The 21,894-nt window shown below is 41.9% G+C and overlaps 1 protein-coding gene across 1 annotated transcript; it reads right to left on the bottom strand.

Annotated features, from left to right (window-relative positions):
• Positions 1-1,828: 1,828 nt before the first annotated feature.
• LOC143292314 (methyltransferase-like 26) lies at positions 1,829-18,925 on the bottom strand. The gene is made up of 9 exons (XM_076602502.1): positions 18,913-18,925; positions 16,442-16,494; positions 15,233-15,416; positions 14,166-14,388; positions 11,753-11,924; positions 9,126-9,185; positions 3,452-3,519; positions 2,981-3,059; positions 1,829-2,512 (listed from the first exon to the last, which is right to left on the bottom strand). The coding sequence occupies exons 1-9, from the start codon at positions 18,923-18,925 to the stop codon at positions 2,465-2,467; spliced, it is 900 nt and encodes a 299-aa protein (XP_076458617.1). The 3' UTR covers positions 1,829-2,464.
• Between the last annotated feature and the right edge of the window lie 2,969 nt (positions 18,926-21,894).

The raw sequence follows: 21,894 nt of genomic DNA, 5'->3' as shown, positions 1-21,894 counted from the left end.
ATGGAAATTAAGGACTCTCCCTCGCCCCAAAAAGACTGCATCCACAAAGACATGAGCGGGGAGTCCTTTGGCTTGGCACAGAACAACTTCTTCTTCTTCTTCTTCTGCGTTCGTGGGCTGTAACTCCCACGTTCACTCGTATGCACACGAGTGGGCTTTTACGTGTATGACGTTTTCGGGGGTGGCACAGAACAACAACAGAGAGAGAAGGATGGCAGGCTGGATGGACGGACGGACAACACGGAGTGGACAGAAAGCCAGGAAGAGAAAGCCAGGAAGGAAAGACGAGAGAGGAGGAGAGGAGATCCTGGAGACAGAGCGATCCGAGACAGGAGGAAGAGAAAAGAACCAGACAGAAGCCGGGAGAGAAGATACAGATGGACCAGAGAAGCCCTTGACAAACAAGAAGACACCGGGACTGAAGAGGAGACACTTTGATCTCAGGCAAAAGGCCGAGAAACGATAAGAGAAGAGAGAAGAACCTTGAAGAAGAAGAAATCAGAGAGGTGTTTCCTGTTCATAAGCATGTTCACACGCCAGTGCTGAGACAGCGAGGGATGAGGGCTAGAAATATGCCTGCAAAAAAAAAGTACTCCAGGTGAGAAGTAGATGTTATCCTTACCACGTGGCAAAGTTGCTCTGAGGCTTACCTAGCCTTGACTCGCGAGAATCTCACCGCTCGTACTGCGAGGTGGAAAAAAGAAACTCACCTTCCAAGCATGCCTGGCGAGAATCTCGTCTAACCAGCGTGTAAAAAAACATGCCTCTGGAGAGATGGAATAGAAAAGATCACTGAAGGAGAGTTTGGAGAGATCACTGAAGAAGAGGAACTGTCAGAGAAAAAGTGTATGTCATGTGTAATTTTCTGCTGGCCTCGTGTTTGATAACTGTTGTTGTTGAGAAACTATGTATATGTATGGTACTCTCAAACCTGGCTGACTCAGCAACCAAAGTATGCAGTTCAGAAAGTAGGTACTACATCTGTCCAGTTCACATATGTTATTGAACATGAACACACAAACATACACACACACACACACACACACACACACACATTCTCTCTCTCTCTCTCTCTCTCTCTCTTTCTTATTCAATCACTAAGTCAGCACAGATCACTTGGTGATCAAACCAAACAAATGTTCTTCCAAATCATGAAAAATGACAACATTTCCTCCTGACACTGACACCATGGAGTTAAATGCCTTTCAACAAATTTTCAAAGTTTTGCATTCCTCAATTTTCCCTGCATCAAAGTTTGGTCCAGAAGTCTGAAAAAAAAAGGAGATAAAAGTGCATGCGCACATGCATGCACACACACTCACAGACAAAGCAAGCATGCACACCCCCCCCCCCCACCCCAAAAGAAACCCACACAATATCTTATCAGTTCTCCCCCCACTGAAAACGATGGAATAAGAGGAAGCGGGTGGGGGTGGGTGGGGAGGAGGGGGAGAGCTTTCAAAAGGAATGCTCAGCCTAGGAACACATCATCTTGCTTACAAACTGAAAAAAAAGTGCTCTCTCTCTCTCTCTCTCTCTCTTACACACATGCATGCACAATACATACTTAAGTAAACATTCATTCATATGCAACCGCACTAAAGGGAAAAAAACGTTTTAACGTATCTAAATGCAGTGTATGAGATTAAAAAAAACAAACAAAAAAACCCCACCCCCTTCAATAGTGTTTTTATATTCTTCATCCTGTCTCCACAAAACAAAACAAAGCAAAAAACAAAAAAAAACCACCCAAAAAGCATAAACAAATAAATATATAACAGAATATATATATATATATATGCATTCACACACACAAACACACACTTAATTACATCCAGGGATTTGATATGTCTTTCAGTTTTGATATGTTTAGTCAGTCAGTTTCTCCAAGACCTTGCCAGAAATACGTTGTTGGATGGAAACATTACATGAACATGCCATTCAAAAGGATAATATGATAACAACATTGAAAAAAACTCACAAAAAAAACCCCAGCAACAATGAAACAAATTATCATGAAAAATACAACAAATATATAATGATAATTACAAAACCTGATGAAGTGCACTCACATTACTACTGAAAAAAAAAAAAAAGAGAGAAAATTTACCAAACAGAATTGATGGTAAAAACATGAAAAAACTTAAATCTATACACTGAACACTGATACGCATGAGTGAAAAACTATTCATCGCCGGCACAACCAGCAGTGAAGAAAATCTGTTCCAGAACATTTAATACTGATGCGGAGGAAAGCACCCACATGAAGACAAAAATATTCAAAACTACGCAGAACAAGCACGTACTAGAAACGTCTAAGCCGCGAGATCATTTCACGATCCCGTTTGCACACAGACAGTAATCGATCAAAGTTCCCCAAGCACGTAAAAAAAAAAACACACAACCTTTTCCATCAACTTGCATCAAATCGACTGGCCAAGATTGCCAGTGTCTGTCAGCAAAATTATCTCTTGAGGAACAGCATAGATTTGTTGTTGGCTGGCATGTCGATCTGAAAACACACAAGCAAGTAAAACTACAAAAATTACTTTCTTTTAATCTTTCTCTTTAAGGTCTCAAATCACACAGTGTGAAAGGATGTGGAATAAAAGAAAGAACAAGCTAACCATCTCCACTAAAAAAACATTATGCATAGCCGTGTGGTGAAAACATAGTAACTATGTATGTAATCAGCATTACATAGTTAAACATCCATGCACGTATGCACACACACATTCACACACACACATACACACACGCAAAAGCACACATTCACACACACACACATAAACAAACACACACGCACGTATACATACACATCTACACACACACACACACACACAAGCACACTTTCACACACACATACACACACACACTATACACACACATCCACACACACACACACACACACATCTACAAACACACACACACACACATCTACACACACACACACACAATCATAAAGTACAACCAAACTTACCACATTGCTTAACTGCAGATCATGTTCTTCTGCCAACTTCTTGATGTCCTGAACATCTCTCAAACCCCAAGATGAATTTCTGTAAACAAACAAGATCCCATGAAGTTTCCATCGGTCACATTTTAACATGTATGCAAGTGCACACATACACAAACACACGGGGAACACTGGTCTGTAGCAATACATTCAGCAAACAGAACACACACACACACACACACACACAGAGAAACACCCACACATGCACACACACACACTCACATATGAAGCCATACATATGTGGATGCACACACACACACATGCACACACACACACACAATCACATACACAGCCACACACACATGTGCACACACGCAAACAACCCCCCCCCCCCCCCCCCCCCCGCACACACACATACACACACAGACAGCTGTAGTCTACAGCAACACATTCAGCAAACAACACACACACACACACACACACAGTAACATTTACCGTGATCGGAGCATCTGATCAAATTGCACATTGCTTTCCGGTGAAATCACACCATCAACAGCAACTGGCTGAAATCAAGAACACAACAATAAACTTTATGAATTGAAAAACTTACTGAGACACCTAAGCAAAACAACTAGTATACCTACGTAACTACGCAGACCAGAACGAAGCCAGGATGGGCTCAGGCAAGACAGAGAGAGCATCCAACGTCATCATGGAGAAAGGTGGCAGAATGTTTAAATCACTCGGGACGACAAGTTTTCTCCCTTGCCTTTCCCCACAGATGGCCCATTTGTAAGGGTTTGGAAAAAAAATTACAAAATACTGTGTAAGAAAATGAAACTTTCAGAACTGGTTTATTACGTGTTGAGTTATTACATTAAAAAAAAAAAAATCAAATTTCTCATCTTATTTTTACAGTTTTGCCATATGTAGAAAATACTACCAATTTTTCACCCCGAATCACCATACCCATGCTCACTTTCTGCATTAAATTCGCTTTCTTCTTCGTCATCATCCACCTCTTCAATGTCCGACCCTTCAGTTTGTAGCATTTCAAGTACTTCGGCAACCCTAAAACGTTGCCGTCACTGCCTTGTTCACTTCACAACATTCTGAGAAGAGCCCGCTTTGCTAACAGGCACTCTGCTTGGCTATTCACAAAATCACGTGTACAGCGCATGATGGAATTTTACTTTTGGAGAATGCTATTCCATTCCTTCATCTGAATCCGAATACGTTTTGTGTAGGAATGCGTGAGCATTCCTTCGTCCGGAGAGAGTTAATACCCTTATCAGCCAACACAGTCCATGAGGGCCTGGGTTCAAATCTGGTCTCACCCTCTCTCCCAAGTTGGACTGGAAAATCAAACTGAGCATCTAGTCATTTGGATGAGACGGTAAATAGAGAGGTCCTGTGTGCGGCACGCACTTGGTGTACTGAAAAAGAACCAATGGCAATGTAAGTGTTGTCCTCTGGCAAAATTCTGAGAAGAGAAGAGAAGAGATCCACTTGAAAGGCATGATGACGGGCGCAACAGCCGAGTGGTTTAAGCATTGGACTGTCAATCTGAGGGTCCCGGGTTCGAATCACGGTGACGGCGCCTGGTGGGTAAAGGGTGGAGATTTTTACAATCTCCCAGGTCAACATATGTGCAGACCTGCTAGTGCCTGAACCCCCTTCATGTGAATATGCAAGCAGAAGATCAAATATGCACGTTGAAGATCCTGTAATCCATGTCAGCGTTCGGTGGGTTATGGAAACAAGAACATACCTAGCATGCACACCCCTGAAAACGGAGTATGGCTGCCTACATGGCGGGGTAAAAACAGTCATACACGTAAAAGCCCACTCATGTGCATATGAGTGAATCCAGAAGAAGAAGAAGAAAGGCATGATCAGCGTGTTGGGTTATGCAGCTGTGAGGCGTCTGCAAGTGTGGTGTAATGTATATATGTATGGATTTGTCCAAAAATCAGTGATATTTCCTTGAGAAACTGAAACAGAAACAAGCTGAGTGTGTGCAAATGGTGCAGAGAGGGATTAAATGGGGAAGGGGGTGTGGGTGGAGGGGGGGGGGAGAATGACAGAGTCTGAAGAACATGACAAACTAACAAAACTAGAAAGACTAGAACCCTCAGTGGTTAAAATGCCTGCCAGAAACTGTGACTCAGTCCTGAAGTGGTGACCACCCTGTAGGAACGGGTTCGAACCTGCTGAGGACTAGGGGGAAAAAAAAAGTTGGCAATACAAGGGCATCCAGGAGTCATGACCTGGGTGCGGCCCGGCCCCCTTAGAGTGTAAGGAGTTCAGGGCCGAAACACTTGACTGAGGGGGGCTTCTTCTCTGAAGACCTTGTACTGTCCAGCTCTCCCTAGAGTTTCTTATCACTTAGGTCCAAACTCAAAGGATGTGACACTGGTGTTGTGATATGAGACTGCATCATTTATGTATTGTGATCTTTGATATCCATACTGTTGTAAGTGATGTTTCTGTGTGCGTACATGCATAGATTAATTTTAGTGTTGGATGTTTGTGCAATATTATACATGTAAGCTGTTATCTTAGTGTTTAAATGCACGTTTTACATGTCAGTTTTTACAGTGTACAGCACAACTCAGTATGTTTTACATGGACAGGCTCTACATAAGTTACATATTATTCTTATTATAATTATAATCATTGTAACTATTATCATTATTATCATCATTATCATGGTTGTTCATATTATCATTATCATTATTATCATCATCATTATCAAAAGTATTATTATTATCATCATTATTATTCTATTATTAAATCATGGGTGAGGCATCTGATCATGTCCTGATTTAATACTGGTCTGCAAAACTAACGTCAACCCTCACAAGCTCTCCTTGTGTTACTAACTTTTACATTCCAAGAATGCCATCAGCATTCAGGATGGTGCGAGATTCAAAAGATCTGAGCCTCTCTGTTGATCTTCACCCCATGAAGAACAAACCTGCCAAAGTAACAACAAGGGAGAATAGATTTTTCCGTTCATAGGTGGCAACTCTATTCCTCCTTCTTCTTCTTCTGCGTTCACTCGTATGTGCACGAGTGGGCTTTTACATGTATGACCGTTTTTACCCCGCCATGTAGGCAGACATGTTCCGTTTTCGGGGGTGTGCATGCTGGGTATGTTCTTGTTTCCATAACCCACCGAACGCTGACATGAATTACAGGATCTTTAACATGCGTATTTGATCTTCTGCTTGCATATTCACACGAAGGGGGTTCAGGCACTAGCAGGTCTGCACATATGTTGACCTGGGAGATCGTAAACATCTCCACCCTTTACCCACCAGGCGCCGTCACCGTGATTCGAACCCGGGACCCTCAGATTGACAGTCCAACGCTTTAACCACTCGGCTATTGCGCCCGTCGCAACTCTATTCCAAAAGCCAGACAAAAAAAATAAATAAATAAATAAATAAAATGCTGTTGCAATCTTGTGCAACAGTAGGCACTAAAGCCAACAGTAATTATCTTGCAGTCTGGTTTTGTGCTGCCTATTACAAACACAGAGTATGGCAGCCAACACGGTGGGTTAACATAGAACAGCAGTCATGCACATAAAAGCCCACTCGTACATAAAGAAACCTGAACATGGGGCTGCAGGCTATACATGCAGAAGAAGGAGACAGTCCCCAGAGCCTGAGAATGCTTCAGCACTCCCTGACGAGCAGTCATGCCTGAACAATGGGATCACATTCTATGGAAGTATTTCACATGATCCTAAGTCGACACAATACTGGGTTGCTAGCAAAGCATTACAAATCTAATCAAAATACAACAGATCACATTTCCTGTATAGCTCTTCAACTTTCACCAGTGCTACCAACATAAATTATGCTGACAAAGCCCCTCAGTATGAGATAATACAGTTACAGTTAAATTCAAGACCCAAACAGCTCATGCATCAATAGTTCACGACCCAAATGGCTGACAAATCATGATATCATTTTAAAATTCTAAACTCTCTGGTATCAAAAATTCAGTTCCACACAAATAGTATAATACAGGCATAGTTAAAGATTCAAATGACTAATGTTTTGTGTGTAGTAAACACACAATCTATCCGTAAAAAACCCCTACCAAAACCAAAAACATAAACAACACACACACACACACACACACACGCACGCATCCACGCATGCACGCACATGCACGCGCACGCACACGCACGCACACACGCACACACACATGCACGCACGCACGCACACAACCAATTATTTGAACTTTTAAGTTCCCTGTTCATTCCTGTTTTCCATTAATTTTGCAGCTTCCTTGACTTTACTGAATTCTGCATCACATGAACAGTACCATCAGCAGAGAATGGAACATTTTATCATACACAAAACCACAAACAGATTTCTCCACACAAAGTACAAACAGAAACATAGAAAACACAGAAGTGATCGGAAAAAAAACAAAAAAACAAAGCTGTTGGATACACTGGTGTACGTCAGTGAACTGCATTACAATACAACTGACTTGAACAGACTGTTTATATGTTATATGAGCAATTCTGGGAGTAAATAACAAAAGGGAATGATGGAATTTAGAAAGGATTTACATAAACACACACAGAGCATAGGAATACAGTAGTAAACACACACACACACACACACGCAAACTGTTCAAGTTCACAAGCAGTCTGAATGACAGGTAAAAGCCCCGTAAGCCCTGAAGTGATTAGTTTCCACTACTGGAATGAACATTTCTGGGCATGTAAATAACAAACTGCAGACAAGTTACTGGGACGCAGGGGTCCAGAGGGCATCACTGCAACTAAAACCCAGGACAGAAAACCTGTGTGCTTTAATCAGTGTGTGCATCCATGTCGGGATCCAGTGAAGAAAGTTCTGGAAGAATCTGCAGTGTCAAAGAACAGCGGACTGTGTGTGAGTAGGCAACACCCTCATAAGACGAAAGCACGCACATTGTCTTGCACAGTTCCCCTCTTGAAAACAAAACAAAAAATAAGTCTAAAACAAAGACCAGAACTAAAAAGAAAGTAAAAACAAAAGAAAGGAAACGAAAAGAAAGGCACGTCATGTACGTGTGAACACTGAAAGGAATTTAACTAGCTATACAGCAAAGATTACAACCTGTATAAATCCTTGAAAAAATAAAATGTTGTACATGCATGTATGCGTTAACTCACTCCAGACAAACAGTTTTCTCCCTTGCTTTCCCCTGCAGACGACCCATTTGTTAGGGTTAGGAAAAAAATCACAAAAAATACAAAACACAAAGTAACTGAATGAAACTCACTGTGCTTGACCCACTGACCCCTCTCCTCACATCCTGTGTAATCCCACTCCCCTCCCTCTCTTCACAGCCCTCAGAAGCTGAGTCACTGTCAGCACCTTGCTGGTAGCTTTCTTCACTGCAGATATTTTATTTAATGTCTTCACCATCCTCGTTGATGTTGAAACCTTCAGTTTGAAGCATTTCAATCACTTCAGCAGCAGTAAAAAGCCGCTGTCGTGATCTAGTTTGCTCAAAAATTTTCCACTTGTATCGCCTGCGATGCCATTTTCGATACGTATGCAGATTAGCTTGTTATGTGGGGTGCTGAACTCAAAACGCTCGCTGGTGAGTGTGTTTTTACAGAACCTCACAAAGAAACTTTCCATGCAACTCTTGACACGTTCGCAATGCCCGGTGTAGCTACGATTCTTATGCTACCCCATGAGGAAAAGGTGGAAATTTTTTTAATTGTCGAAACTACTTTCGCGTTCCGTTGTCCGGAACGCTACCTCACATCAGGAATGCTATCTTACGTCAGGAACGCTATCGCGTTCCTTCGTCCGGAGTGAGTGAATATTTCATCATTCTTTATGATGAAATGAAACAGTTTTGCACTAGTTTTACAATTTTATACAATGATGACAATGCTCAACAAGAAAAAAACAAACATAAACCATATTTTTGCAGTTATTTCCCTTGGCCTGGCCAGTTTTTACTTTCCTTCAATTTATTTGATCCTTATTCATGAAAACTGATTCTGAACAATGCTAGATTGTTATACTAGCATGTAAGCAAAATCATTAAGATCTGAAACAAAATAAAAACAAATCAAGAAAGTTTTCATACACTTTTCATACACTGTCTCAACATTAAATGATAGAAACATACTCACCCCATACATGTAGAGAAATCCACCCGCTTTTAGCAAATACCCCGACGCTTCCATCAGTCCCTGATTTCAAACAAAAATACAATGATGGTCAGACTTCATTCACCCAGCGCCCCCATTCTGCAATGTGTTTTCATCCTAGCAGTTCGCAAGCAGGAGATCAAATATGCACGTTAACCCCTAGGCTGCCTGCATGACGAGATAACTCGTCATGGCAAGCATGTATGCTTCGCTGCCTGCATGACGAGATAACTCGTCATCGAAATATTCTGACTTTTCCCTGGTTTGCATTCACTTCCTTGGCAAAAATAGTGGTAGCTTTAGCCTGGGGAATCTCTCTAGATTCTATTCATAGCTAGAAACCCCATCTACGTCATGAAGCAGTCCTTTATTTGAACGTTTTGGTTGGGTCACTGTCCAAGTGTTTGCCTGACTTCTCTCCTCGCTCGCTCAACAAAATGTTGGACTGACGCCGTGCTCAAGACATGCGATCATGACGAACTAAATCAACCATGATTTCTTTCTTTAGCTGATGCTCAGAAAGAATTGAAGCGTAAATTCGAAGGAGAAGATAGAGATGAACATTTATAGGACGATCTAATAGAAAATAAATGAATAATGAAGAGAGTGGCCACGATGCGACTGTCAGTGAGTGATGTCGGCTGTACAGATGTTAGCAGACGACAGATGACCGAATTAGCAGCAGAGCGATATTCTTGGCACGCAGCCAACGCGGTCTGATGAGAACTGAATCAAGTGACCGTGTGAGAGGGGTGAGGAGGAGGGGTTGGAGACTGAGGGGGCGTGGCCTCACATCCATCTTATCACTTGAAGTCACAATGTATTGTGTATCTATCTCTTTAAAAAATATATATATATATTGTGGTTGTTCTAGTATGATTTTGTGTGTGCAGATATCCATTTGTCCAGAAAATATGATGTTTTTGTGCAAATTACCTGACTAATGTTTGTAATGAACAAGTTGAAAATGTGACAAAAAACAAAACACTGATTTCAAAACAACAGCATGTCACTAAAAATATATAAAATGGGAAAACAGCATGTGTTTTGTATTCTTTATTCATTTACCTTTCAGAAAATATATACTTTTATGGGTCTTTCTCCAATAACAAAGAGCACAGAATTTTTTGAAAATTTATACCCGTTTTTTGTGAAAAAACCCTGGCAAGTAGATTTCACTTAAATCTTATTTTCCTGGCAGCGAAAGGGTTAAAGTTCCTGCAATCCATGTCAGTGTTCAGTGGGCTATGGAAACAAGAAGTACCTAGCATGCACACACGTGAAAAGGAGTATGGCTGCCTACATGGCCTGGAAAAAATTGGTCATACACGTAAAAACCCACTTGTGTATGTATACGAGTGAACGTGGGAGTTGCAGAAGAAGAAGAATCCTAGCACTATCATTTTTACATACCAGTAAGTTATTTGCCAATGTTACTGTTCTGTTTGTAACCTGTATGTACCACAGACTTCGCCACATTTAATAATAACGATAATCTGATTGTGATTTCACCATGCCTCTGACTTTTGTTTCAAAACAAAATTTGTGATCTTCACTAGAAATGCTAAAGAGATATGTCATTTTTGAAACTGCTGTTAGAAGTGGGGTTGCTGAAACAGAAGAAAAAAGAGAGAGAGATCATGTGTGTGAGAGAGAATCACAATGTTCCCTCAGAAAAAGGATACAAACACCTCAAACACACACACGTAAATATATTAACATACGATTAGTGGACATATACAGAGGCACCAGAGCAGAGTAGGTAATGTATTGGAGCTCTGATCCAGTGTTCATCAGTGATCAGTGTTCAAGGTCCTGTTTCAACACGGTGTTTTGTCCTTGGGAAAGGGACATTACTCTGATTTTCCTCACACCATCTGATGTGAACGGGTATCCGACTAAGTTGGGGAAGGTTAAAACTGCGAAAAGAGAAGACTGAGCTCCACATTCCTATGAATGAGCCCTAGATTCAATGGTGGGTTATAGAAACAAGAACATACCCAGCATGCACACCCCTGAAAACTGAGTACGGCTGCCTACATGGCAGGGTAAAAAACAGTCATACACATAAAAGCCCACTCGTGTACATACGAGTGAACATGGGAGTTGCAGCCCACAAACAAATAGGAACAAGAAATGGTTATGAATTGGCTGCCCCTGTGTCCATGAAGGTTATGGGACCTTTGACCTTATAACTTAAACAAGACTTAAAGAATGTCAATCAATAATGATCAACCTCCCCAAGAAAATAATTTTCCAACACTGACAGAACTACTGCACCATCAGTGTGATCAGCCACGCTTGCAAAGTAATGTTAAAAAAACCACAACAACAAAAAGTAATCATGTGGGGAAGTGTAGATTTATCAGTCCACACACACTTTGATGCCTCTTGTAAACTGAAACTGTGGCCTCCTGGCGACCTAACACTGATAGTTCCCTGTGGAATGCCAACGCTGAAACTGCGACAGACAAACCCAGGTGTGGCTGTGTATGGGGGGAATTAGGATTGGGCCAGCATGGGAGTAATGCCACTGAAATGATGCAGATGATGGGTAAGGAAAGAAAAAACAAACAAACAAAAAAACAGAAACAGAAACATGACAACACCTTGCAGGTGTCCCAGGGAGAGATGTGGATCATGTTGATGTTGATGATGGCGTTGCAGGACTGGGACTGGAACTTCTCCTGGTCAGGCCACTGGGCCACAGGCTGCGTGATGTCGATGTAAAGGGGGTGGAGCACGTTGTTGGCACCCGTCTTGTTGATGTAGGCCTGGATGCTGCACAAAAATATTGTATTGTATTGTAGTGTATTGTAGTGTAGTGTAGTGTAGTGTATTATCATATTGTATAGTTTCGTATTTTAATTTGTATTGTATTGTATTGTGTTGTTTAATAGGGTTTTTTTTTGTCACAACAGTTTTCTTTGTGTGAGATTCGAGCTGCCCTTCCCAGGGAGAGCGCATCACTACACTGAGAGCACCATCCATTTTTTTGTAATTTTTTCCTGCCAGCAGTTTTTTTTTTATTTGTCTGCCTATCTAAGTGGATTTTTCTACAGAATTTTGCCAGGGACAACCATTGTGTTGCCATGGGTTCTTTTATGTGCGCTAAATGCATATCGCTCTCAGGACCTCGGTTTATCATCTCATTTGAATGACTAGTATCCAGACCACCACTGTGGAGGGAGAGAAAATACTGGCGACTGTACCGGGATTCAAACCAGTGTGCTCAGATTCTCCCGCTTCCTAGCCGGACACGTTACCTCTAAGCCATCACTCCACTTACAGCTTTTTACCCATGCATCTTTCTCTTCTTTTATTCTTAACACTGGGCAGCAGCCCCTCAACAACCTAGTTCATCAAGGCAAGGCAAAAGTGTTGTCAATGAACTTGCCACTGTGGCAAAGTGGTTAGTGTCATGGACTGACAATTAAGAGGACATGGGTTCTATCCCCATCTGAAGTCGGTCTCTGAGGCCAGTGACAAGCTCCTGTCCTGAGCTGAGTGTGACTAGGGTCACAAAAGAAAACAAGGGCAACCATACTGAAGATGGAACGGATTCGTAAGAAGTAAACTTGAGTGATGGCCAAGTGGTGACACATCCAAGGGGTTCAGGCACTAGCAGGTGTGCAAGTATAGTTGACCTGGGACTGGGAGATTAAAACATCTTCACCCTTAACCCAGCAGGTGCACAGAAACTGAGGACTGAACTCCGGAAACTTGAGCAAAAATCCAGCACTCTTAACCAATCGGTTACAGCACCCAATGAACACAACAACATGATTACGACAAGTTAGTTAACAAGAGGTCAAAAAGTTGTTTAAAATCACATGAAACATGCCAGTCAGTCAGTGTTATGTGTAGATCTGAACACACACACACACACACAGAACATGCATGCACACACATATGTATACACAAGCATGCAGTGATGCATGGACACGGAAACACAAACACACACACACACACACACACAAGCAAAATCACAGAACAGGAATATATATATATATATATATAAATTATATATATATAAATTATATATAAAAACAGAAATACACACACATACAAATCCATGAACTCTCTCTCTATATATAAGAAATAGCTATCTTGATGTGCACATTGCCGAACCATTGAATACCACCATTTGTCTGTCTCCTTTTTCACCTCTGATGGCTTGAATCAGCTTCTTTTTTATTTCTTTTAAACAGCTTGTGTATGTGTGTGTGTGTGTGTGTGCGTGTGTGCGTGCATGTGCATGTGTGTGTGTGTGTAGTTTTTTTTGTTTTTGTTTCTTCAAGATTCAAACCCAGGACCTAACAACTCAAAAAATTCAATACGAGATGGAAGAAAAAAAAAATCAGTGTATATTATAAAGTGTCTGTCCTTTTTTTTTTTTTCCTAACCCCCCCCCCACCCCCCACCCCCCAAAAAAAACAAAACTTTTCTCTCATATGAGAGGCACTATGGCAGAATGGTTAAGACACAGGACTTCTGATCCAGCGGTCAGGGTTCAATCCCTCAGTCTGGCATGGTGTTGTGTCCTTCAGGGCGGCACTGGACTCCCGATTTCCCTCACTCCACACAGTGGTGATAACGGGCACCTGGCTTAGCTGGGGAGGGTCAAAACGGCAGAAGAGGAAGGTTGGGGCCCCTCCTTCCTACACCAAGCTCTAGACACTGTGGATATCAAATCACTGCCCCGGGGGCCGTAAAAGGCTATGGGACCCTTAACCTTTAACTTCATTTTAACCTCACATGAATCGTTTACACACTAAACAGTATGCACGACTTTTCAAATAACTGATGCCACATCGCTGGGCTCAAAGCTGACAGAGGGGAGAGTGGGGAGAGGGAGAGCAAAAGCTGCGGTCCATATGTCAGACTCGAACCCATGCTCACCCCACTTCCCAGCTGGGATCTGGGCCACCGCTCCACTCCACTGCTTCTTCACAGAATACTTCACACCGAGAAATTCTCTGTGACCGAAGAGTACTACAACACACTGAACAGTCTGCACACCTTTTCAAATAGCTGACGTCACAGTCGCTGGGCTGGAAGGTGATGGAGGGGAAGTGGGGGGCGAAGTGGGCGACATGCTGACCGGGGCCCGAGGCCACCTCCAGAACAAAGCCTTTGTCCACCTTCAGGTACTGCTGCAGCACCTCCAGAATCGGACCTTTGTTCCGGTCTGCAGCCGGCACACGAATCAGGTCATCGTAGTCCCCAAATATCTCCTGTTTGTCTGCAATAAAACATAGATCAGGTCATCATAATCCCCAAATATCTCCTGTTTGTCTGCAATAAAACATACAACAGGTCATCATAATCCCCAAATATTTCCTCTTTATCTGCAATAAAACATAGAACAGGTCATCATAATCCCCAGATATCTCCTGTTTATCTGTAGTTAAACATAGAACAGGTCATCATAGTCCCCAATTGTCTGCAATAAAACATAGAACAGGTCATCATAATCCCCAAATATCCCTGTTTATCTGTAGTTAAACATAGAACAGGTCATCATAGTCTCCAATTGTCTGCAATAAAACAGAACAGGTCATCATAATCCCCAAATATCTCCTGTTTATCTGTAGTTAAGCATAGAACAGGACATCATAGTCCCCAAATATCTCCTGTTTGTCTGCAATAAAACATAGATCAGGTCAGTCATAATCCCCAAATATTTCCTGTTTGTCTGCAATAAAACATAGATCAGGTCATCATAATCCCCAAATATCTCCTGTCTGCCTGCAATAAAACATAGAACAGGTCATCATAATCCCCAAATATCTCCTGTTTGTCTGCAATAAAACATAGATCAGGTCATCATAATCCCCAAATATCTCCTGTTTGTCTGCAATAAAACATAGATCAGGTCATCGTAATCCCCAAATATCTCCTGTTTGTCTGCAATAAAACATAGATCAGGTCATCATAATCCCCAAATATCTCCTGTTTGTATGCAATAAAACATAGATCAGGTCATCATAGTCCCCAAATATCTCCTGTTTGTCTGCAATAAAACAGATCAGGTCATCATAATCTCCCAAATATCTCCTGTTCATCTGCAATAAAACCAGCCACACCATGACGTACCTGAAGAGCAACGGTATCCTCTGCCCAGAACAGCACGGCTTCCAAACAGGATGATCTTGTGAAACACAGCTGCTTGGCTATATTGACGAAACCACATTTGAGCTGGAAAAAAGAAATTAAGTTGACTGAACTGTCCTTGACTTCTCCAAGGCCTTTGACGAGGTCAGCCATGCCCTGCTTGTACACAAATTACAGCACTTTGGAATCAGAGGTCAACTCAACACCTGAATCAAAAATTTTCTTGAGGACAGGCAGCAAGCAGTTGTGATGGAAGGAGCAACCTCAGAATATATTCCAGTCAACCCAGGTGTTCCCCAGGGCTCGGCCCTCAGCCCTAGTCTCTTCCTTCTCTACATCAATGACCTCCCAAAGTACATCAAATCTATGGACAGATTATTTGCAGATGACACCATGTGCAACAAAATAATCAAAAAGGAAACCGACCAGCACACACTCCAAGAAGACCTAGTTTCCCTTTCCGTCTGGGAGAAACAGTTGGTCATGCAATTGCACCCGCTAAAGTGCTCCACCTTGAGTGTCAGTAGAAAGAGGAAAAAGATCGCACCAATCTACAAACTCCATGGCCATCCGCTGGAAAACATCAACACCACAAAATATCTTGGTGTGAACATCCAAGACGACCTATGCTGGCGATCCCACATCAATTCTACAACCAACAAAGCCAACAAGACCTTAGGCTTTCTTTGGCGCAACTTGAAGATAGGAAACAAGAGGACAAAGGAAACTGCGTAAAAACTCTTGTTCGACCTATTCTTGAGTATGCTGCTCAGTAGCCCAGATGAATTGCGCCCAACAGCAACCTCCCACAATACGACATTTTCATCAACATACTGATGTTGGTCATCAAGTGGAAGAAGGATTATATAACAGGTCATCATAGTACCCAAATATCTTTTTTTTTTTTGGTCTGTAATAAAACATAGAACAGGTCATCATAATCTCCAAATATCTACTATTTATCTGCACCAAACATGGAACAGGTCATCATAGTACCCAAATATCTTTTTTTTTCTTTTTGTCTGCAATAAAACATAGATCAGGTCATCATAGTCCCCAAATATCTCCTGTTTACCTGCAATAAAATACAGATAAGGTCATCATAATCCCCAAATATCTCCTGTTTAACTGCAATAAAACATAGAACAGGTCATCATTATCCCCAAATATCTCCTGTTTACCTGCAATAAAACATAGATCAGGTCATCATAATCCCCAAATATCTCCTGTTTATCTGCAATAAAACATAGAACAGGCCTTCATAATCCCCAAATATCTCCTGTTTGTCTGCAATAAAACATAGATCAGGTCATCATAATCCCCAAATATATCCTGTTTGTCTGCAATAAAAAATAGATCAGGTCATCATAATCCCCAAATATCTCCTGTTTGTCTGCAATAAAACATAGAACAGGTCATCATAGTCCCCAAATATCTCCTGTTTATCTGCAGTAAAACATAGATCAGGTCATCATAATCCCCAAATATCTCCTGTTTATCTGCAATAAAACATAGAACAGGTCATCATAATCCGCAAATATCTCCTGTTTATCTGCAATAAAACATAGAACAGGTCATCATAATCCCCAAATATTTCCTGTTTATCTGCAATAAAACATAGAACAGGTCATCATAATTCCCAAATACCTCTAGTTTGTCTGCAGTTAAACAGGTTGTAACAATTCCCAAATATCTAATGTCAAGTCGTCAGAATCCCCAAGTAGCTCCTGTTTGTTTGAAATGGAACTTATGACAAGCATCCTTTTGTCATAATCCCTGAATACCTCTGGTTTGTAAGTTTCGTCTTTTTCTTTCATGGTTTTTATCTTATCATTTATAAATTTATGGAATAAGAAGATCCTATAAAATTATCTATAAATATAAAAAATCCCAGAATCTGTGTCTCATGGCATTGGATAAGGTCATCATAATCCCAAATATCTCCAGCTAATCTGCAGCACAATTCAATCTTTTAATCTTGAAAAAAAAAAAAAAAAAAATCCTGAAGTCCAGCAGAAATTTACCTCAGCACAAACATTTTACTGCAATATAAAAAAGCATATAAAAAGGAATCTGACAAAGAACTAATTGAAAATAATAATAATAATAATAATAATGTGAAATCATATATGAAGTGTCTAATCTCTAAACAGTGCTCTAGGAATGGAATATATCATAAGATTCTGCAGATTCTTTCAAAGAAGCGACACACACACACACACACACACACACTAAAAAGTATGTTCTAACATCTCCATGAATAGAGTCTATCTTTCATAAATGACCAGCCTCCACCTTTTCTTCATTAATTTTCTATTAATTTTCTTCTGTAAAGTTTTTTGCCAAACCAATACCTGAGGTAACTTTTTCTTAGACATATTAATGATATTTCCAAAATATTTTTGGCTCAGTCTTGCAAACAACACAATTCTTTTATAATTCTTTGCTTCTTTAATAAATGTTATATTTCATTTCTTTTGCTTACCTATTTATGATAAAAATCCAGACCTTCCAGCTGGAAATCTACTGACAATTACTTTCTTTCCCTGTTAAGTTCATTTGATAATCAAGCAAGCATTTTGTTTATTGTTAACGTTCAAAACAACTGGCTCCAATAGCTGATGACTTTATTCACCGTTGCACTTGACACACTCTGCCAATTTTTGTTTTATCAATTAATGGCTTTGTAAAAAAAATTCTGTTTTTAGATTAAGTTTGAAACAACTATTGTAAGATTACATTTTTGTTGTTGCCGGTTGTTGTTTTTTTCCTTAGTTTCCCTGGACTTTTTCATTTGTTTGTTTTGCTTAGTTTTATTTATTTTGATTTTGATGAAATAGAATTCTTGTCAAATATTAGAAAAAGAACAGTATTTCATGGTCACTTCTTCCCCAAGTGATCTCGGTGCTCAATCTCAGTTTCAGAGTTTCTTCCCCCCCAGTCCAGCTAACTGGGTGTGTATGTATCAAGAGATCAAGTTTAACCTGATACCTTCCGTGACCAGCCCACTCCTCCCTTACCATCTTCTATCATAGCACTGCATGGGTAAAGGAACTACAGTATGCAAAATGTCTCTGCTGTTTTGGGTTGTTTTTTCTTCTTCTTCTTTCTTTTACATATCCTTCAAAGACCTTATGACAAACCACTTACTTCATATGCCAGAATCATGAGAATGATCAATGAACTGGTCATGAGCACTCAACGCAAGAAGACAAAGATATCTTTCTGCACGATAATAAACTTTTGGTCTCAAATTAACATCACGAATGTAATTGTGTTGTAGGCATTGTCTGGACATTTTTGTTTTATGTTTTTTGTCTAGACACCATCACATCCAACAACAAGGCTCATAAACTCCACTTCTTTTTTCATTCTTTTTCTAAACTTAAGTGTCCTCTGTATGTTCAAGACTGGCTTCCCTCATTGGAGTCATTCCTGAGAGAGATAACTGACAGTGTGACGATTTGAGCCTTTTGAGGTCACCAAATTCCAAGGAATGCAACTGCTAAAAGATATCGAATAAGCAAATAACAGCATTTCTGTTACAGCCATATGAAAGAATTTATAAAAAGCCAAGCGAATCCAGACCCGCAGACTTTCAGGGAACACTATGAAACATTATGTTGAAGACACAACCATGTTTCACCCTCACCTGCGTAGGCCATGGTTTCGAGCAGAACGCCTACACTAGCAACAAGAATAATCTCCCTTGAAGGCGAAGGCAGCGAGGAAGTGAAAACTACATCACTTCCGTCAACAATGCCATGCCGTTTCTCTCTCCTGCAGGTAGCTGTGGAATGAAACTGAAAAATGAATAAATAAGTAAACAAACAAATAACTAATCACCGTCTCAGCCATATTCCAGGAGTCCCACATTGATCACCTACCCTCACCGCCACCCCCATCCCCCGGCCTCTACCTGGACAAGACATTTGAACAGTATTTGATTTATGTTCAAAAGAAAAAAAAAAAGAGGAAAAAAGAAAAAACAAAACAAAACCGAGACCTACAGTCAGCCTTCACAATGCCAGCTCAAACGTTCATATAACGTCAGGCAGTTATACTGAAATGGGCCAGTTGCTGGTTGCCACATTAAACTACAAGGACTGAGTCGTGATGGAAAAACTGACTGGATAGAACCACTTTTGAAGACAAAAAGTTCAACATTGGCTTTCTGTGCAACCTCAGAAAAGTGACGAAAGAAGAATACGGATTAACTCTCCCAAACAAATCTTAAGTGCTTCAACAAAAGCATGACGAACTGAGAATTTCCGAAACCATTCTGGACGGCTGAAAAACTGATGAAGATCGAGATGCTGAAAACAATGTGACTTTACCAGCCAGTGTGCATAAACCAGTGACATCAGCACCAATAAGCTCCAGCATGAGGAACTGGTTCGTGATAGGGGGGATAAAAGGGAAGATGATATAGGAAAAGAAAGCAGAAGAACTATGTGGCAGTCGTACAAGCGGGACTAGTAACTGAGACAACTTGAACTGAGAGTAAACATCAGTAAACAGCCTGAGCATCCCGCCCCCCCAATTCCCCCCCCCCCCCCCCCCCAATTCCCCCTCCCCCCCTAAAAAAAAAAGCCAGAAAACATGCAAGTGGAGAAGCACCAAGACAGAAAAACGTGGTGTGTCAACAGCCGGCTTGACAGGAGGATAAAGAAGCAGCAGTCAGTGACAACATGACAAACACAGTCAACACAACGTATCAAGAAACTGGCAGATAAAATGCACAGCCACGCCGGGCAGCCCGAACACCACTGACCGGCGGGGAAACAGCCGAAGTACAGCCTGATGTAGAGTGATGGGCAAAACCTTGTATTTTTGATACATTTCTGAACAGATGTTTACCACCAAAACTTCAGACATTGATTCTACTGACTCGAGACCAGAGTTGCGAATTGATTCAGCACGAAAACCCAAACTGATAGAAAGCTATACTAGGTATTCTGGTTCGTCCGTCGGGATCAACGAGGACTATCTAGTCATCCTGGGGGTGGGTGGGTTGGGCTCTGTGGGTGCACAGATGACTGGTTAGGCCAATTCGCGCCCGGAAGGTTCTGACGCAGTGTGGACAGGGGATGGTGGCGGCTGTCGGGGACTTGCTGGCACTGCTTTTCCTGGCCTGTCTGCGTTGCTCTGCTGCAGCAATTCTGTTGGCCTCACAGGATTTGGCGCCTTTGTGGACAGCTGAACGCCACTTTGGTCTGTCCATTGCATTCAGCTCCCATGTGTCGTGGCTGATGTTGAAGGCCTTCAGAGAAGCTTTCAGAGTGCCTTTGAACCGCTTCTTTTGGCCCCCATGGGAGCGCTTGCCATGTTGGAGTTCGCCGTACAGCAGTTTCTTGGGGAGCCGGTGGTCTGGCATGCGAACTACATGGCCTGCCCAGCGCAGCTGGGCCTGCATCAAGATGGTGTAGATGCTGGGCAAGTTTGTACGAGTGAGCACCCCTGTGTCAGGGATCTTCTCTTGCCACTTTATGCCGAGAAGTTTTCTGAGGCTGGTGGTGTGGAAGTGGTTCAGCTTTTTGGCATGGCGTTTGTAGACCGTCCATGATTCACATCCATACAGCAGTGTGGTGAGAACAATGGCCTTGTATAGTTTGAGCTTCATACTTGTATACTTCGTCTCCAGGGTGATGCCTCTCCTGTTCCAAACGTTCTTATGGAGTCTGCCGAAGACAGCGCTGGCTTTGGCGAGTCTGGCATTCACCTCGTCGTCGATGACAACTGTGCGAGAGAGTGTACTGCCCAGGTATGTGAACTTGTCCACCGCGTTCAGTCGTTGCCTGTTGATGAAGATGTTTGGTTCAACATAAGGCTTTCCTGGAGCTGGCTGGTGCATCACCTCAGTCTTCTTTGTGCTGATTGTGAGGCCAAAGTAGTCACAGGCAGCAGAGAACTTGTTGACGCTGTGTTGCATATCAGCTTCTGAGGCAGCGTTGAGAGTGCAGTCATCAGCAAACAGGAAGTCATTGACGGTGTCTGTCCTCACCTTGGTTTTTGCTTGAAGCCTCCTGAGGTTGAAGAGTGAGCCATCTGTGTGGTACCTGATACCAATGCCTACGTCAGCGTCTCTGAAGGCATCTGTCAGCATGGCTGAAAACATGAGACTGAACAGGGTGGGGGCAAGAACACACCCTTGCTTGACTCCGTTGGAGACAGGGAATGGTTCTGAAGTCTCTCCGTTGTCTTGGACTCGGGCCAGCATCCCATCGTGTAGTTGCCGTATGATGGTGATGAACTTTCTGGGACATCCGTACTTCGCCATGATTCTCCAAAGGCCATCTCTTCTAACAGTATCGAAGGCCTTGGTCAGTAAAGGTGGAGTAAAGGTCGGCGTTCTGTTCCTGACACTTCTCCTGGAGCTGCCTTGCAGCAAACACCATGTTGATAGTCCTGCGTTCTTTCCGGAAGCCACACTGGCTCTCTGGTAGGAGACCTTGCTCAAGGTGCGCCATGAGATGGTTGAGTAGCACCCTGGCCAGAGTCTTGCCTGCGACGGACAGCAGGGATATTCCACGATGGTTGTCACAGGCCTGACGATTTCCTTTGCGCTTGTACAGTTGTATGATGGAAGCGTCTTTGAAGTCCTTTGTTTATGTTACTGTTTACCCTTCGAGGA

The sequence above is a fragment of the Babylonia areolata genome, chromosome 18 (assembly GCF_041734735.1).
Source record: "Babylonia areolata isolate BAREFJ2019XMU chromosome 18, ASM4173473v1, whole genome shotgun sequence".
In the NCBI taxonomy this organism is placed as follows: Eukaryota; Metazoa; Mollusca; class Gastropoda; order Neogastropoda; family Buccinidae; genus Babylonia; species Babylonia areolata.
This window is presented reverse-complemented; position numbering and strand designations above follow the sequence as displayed.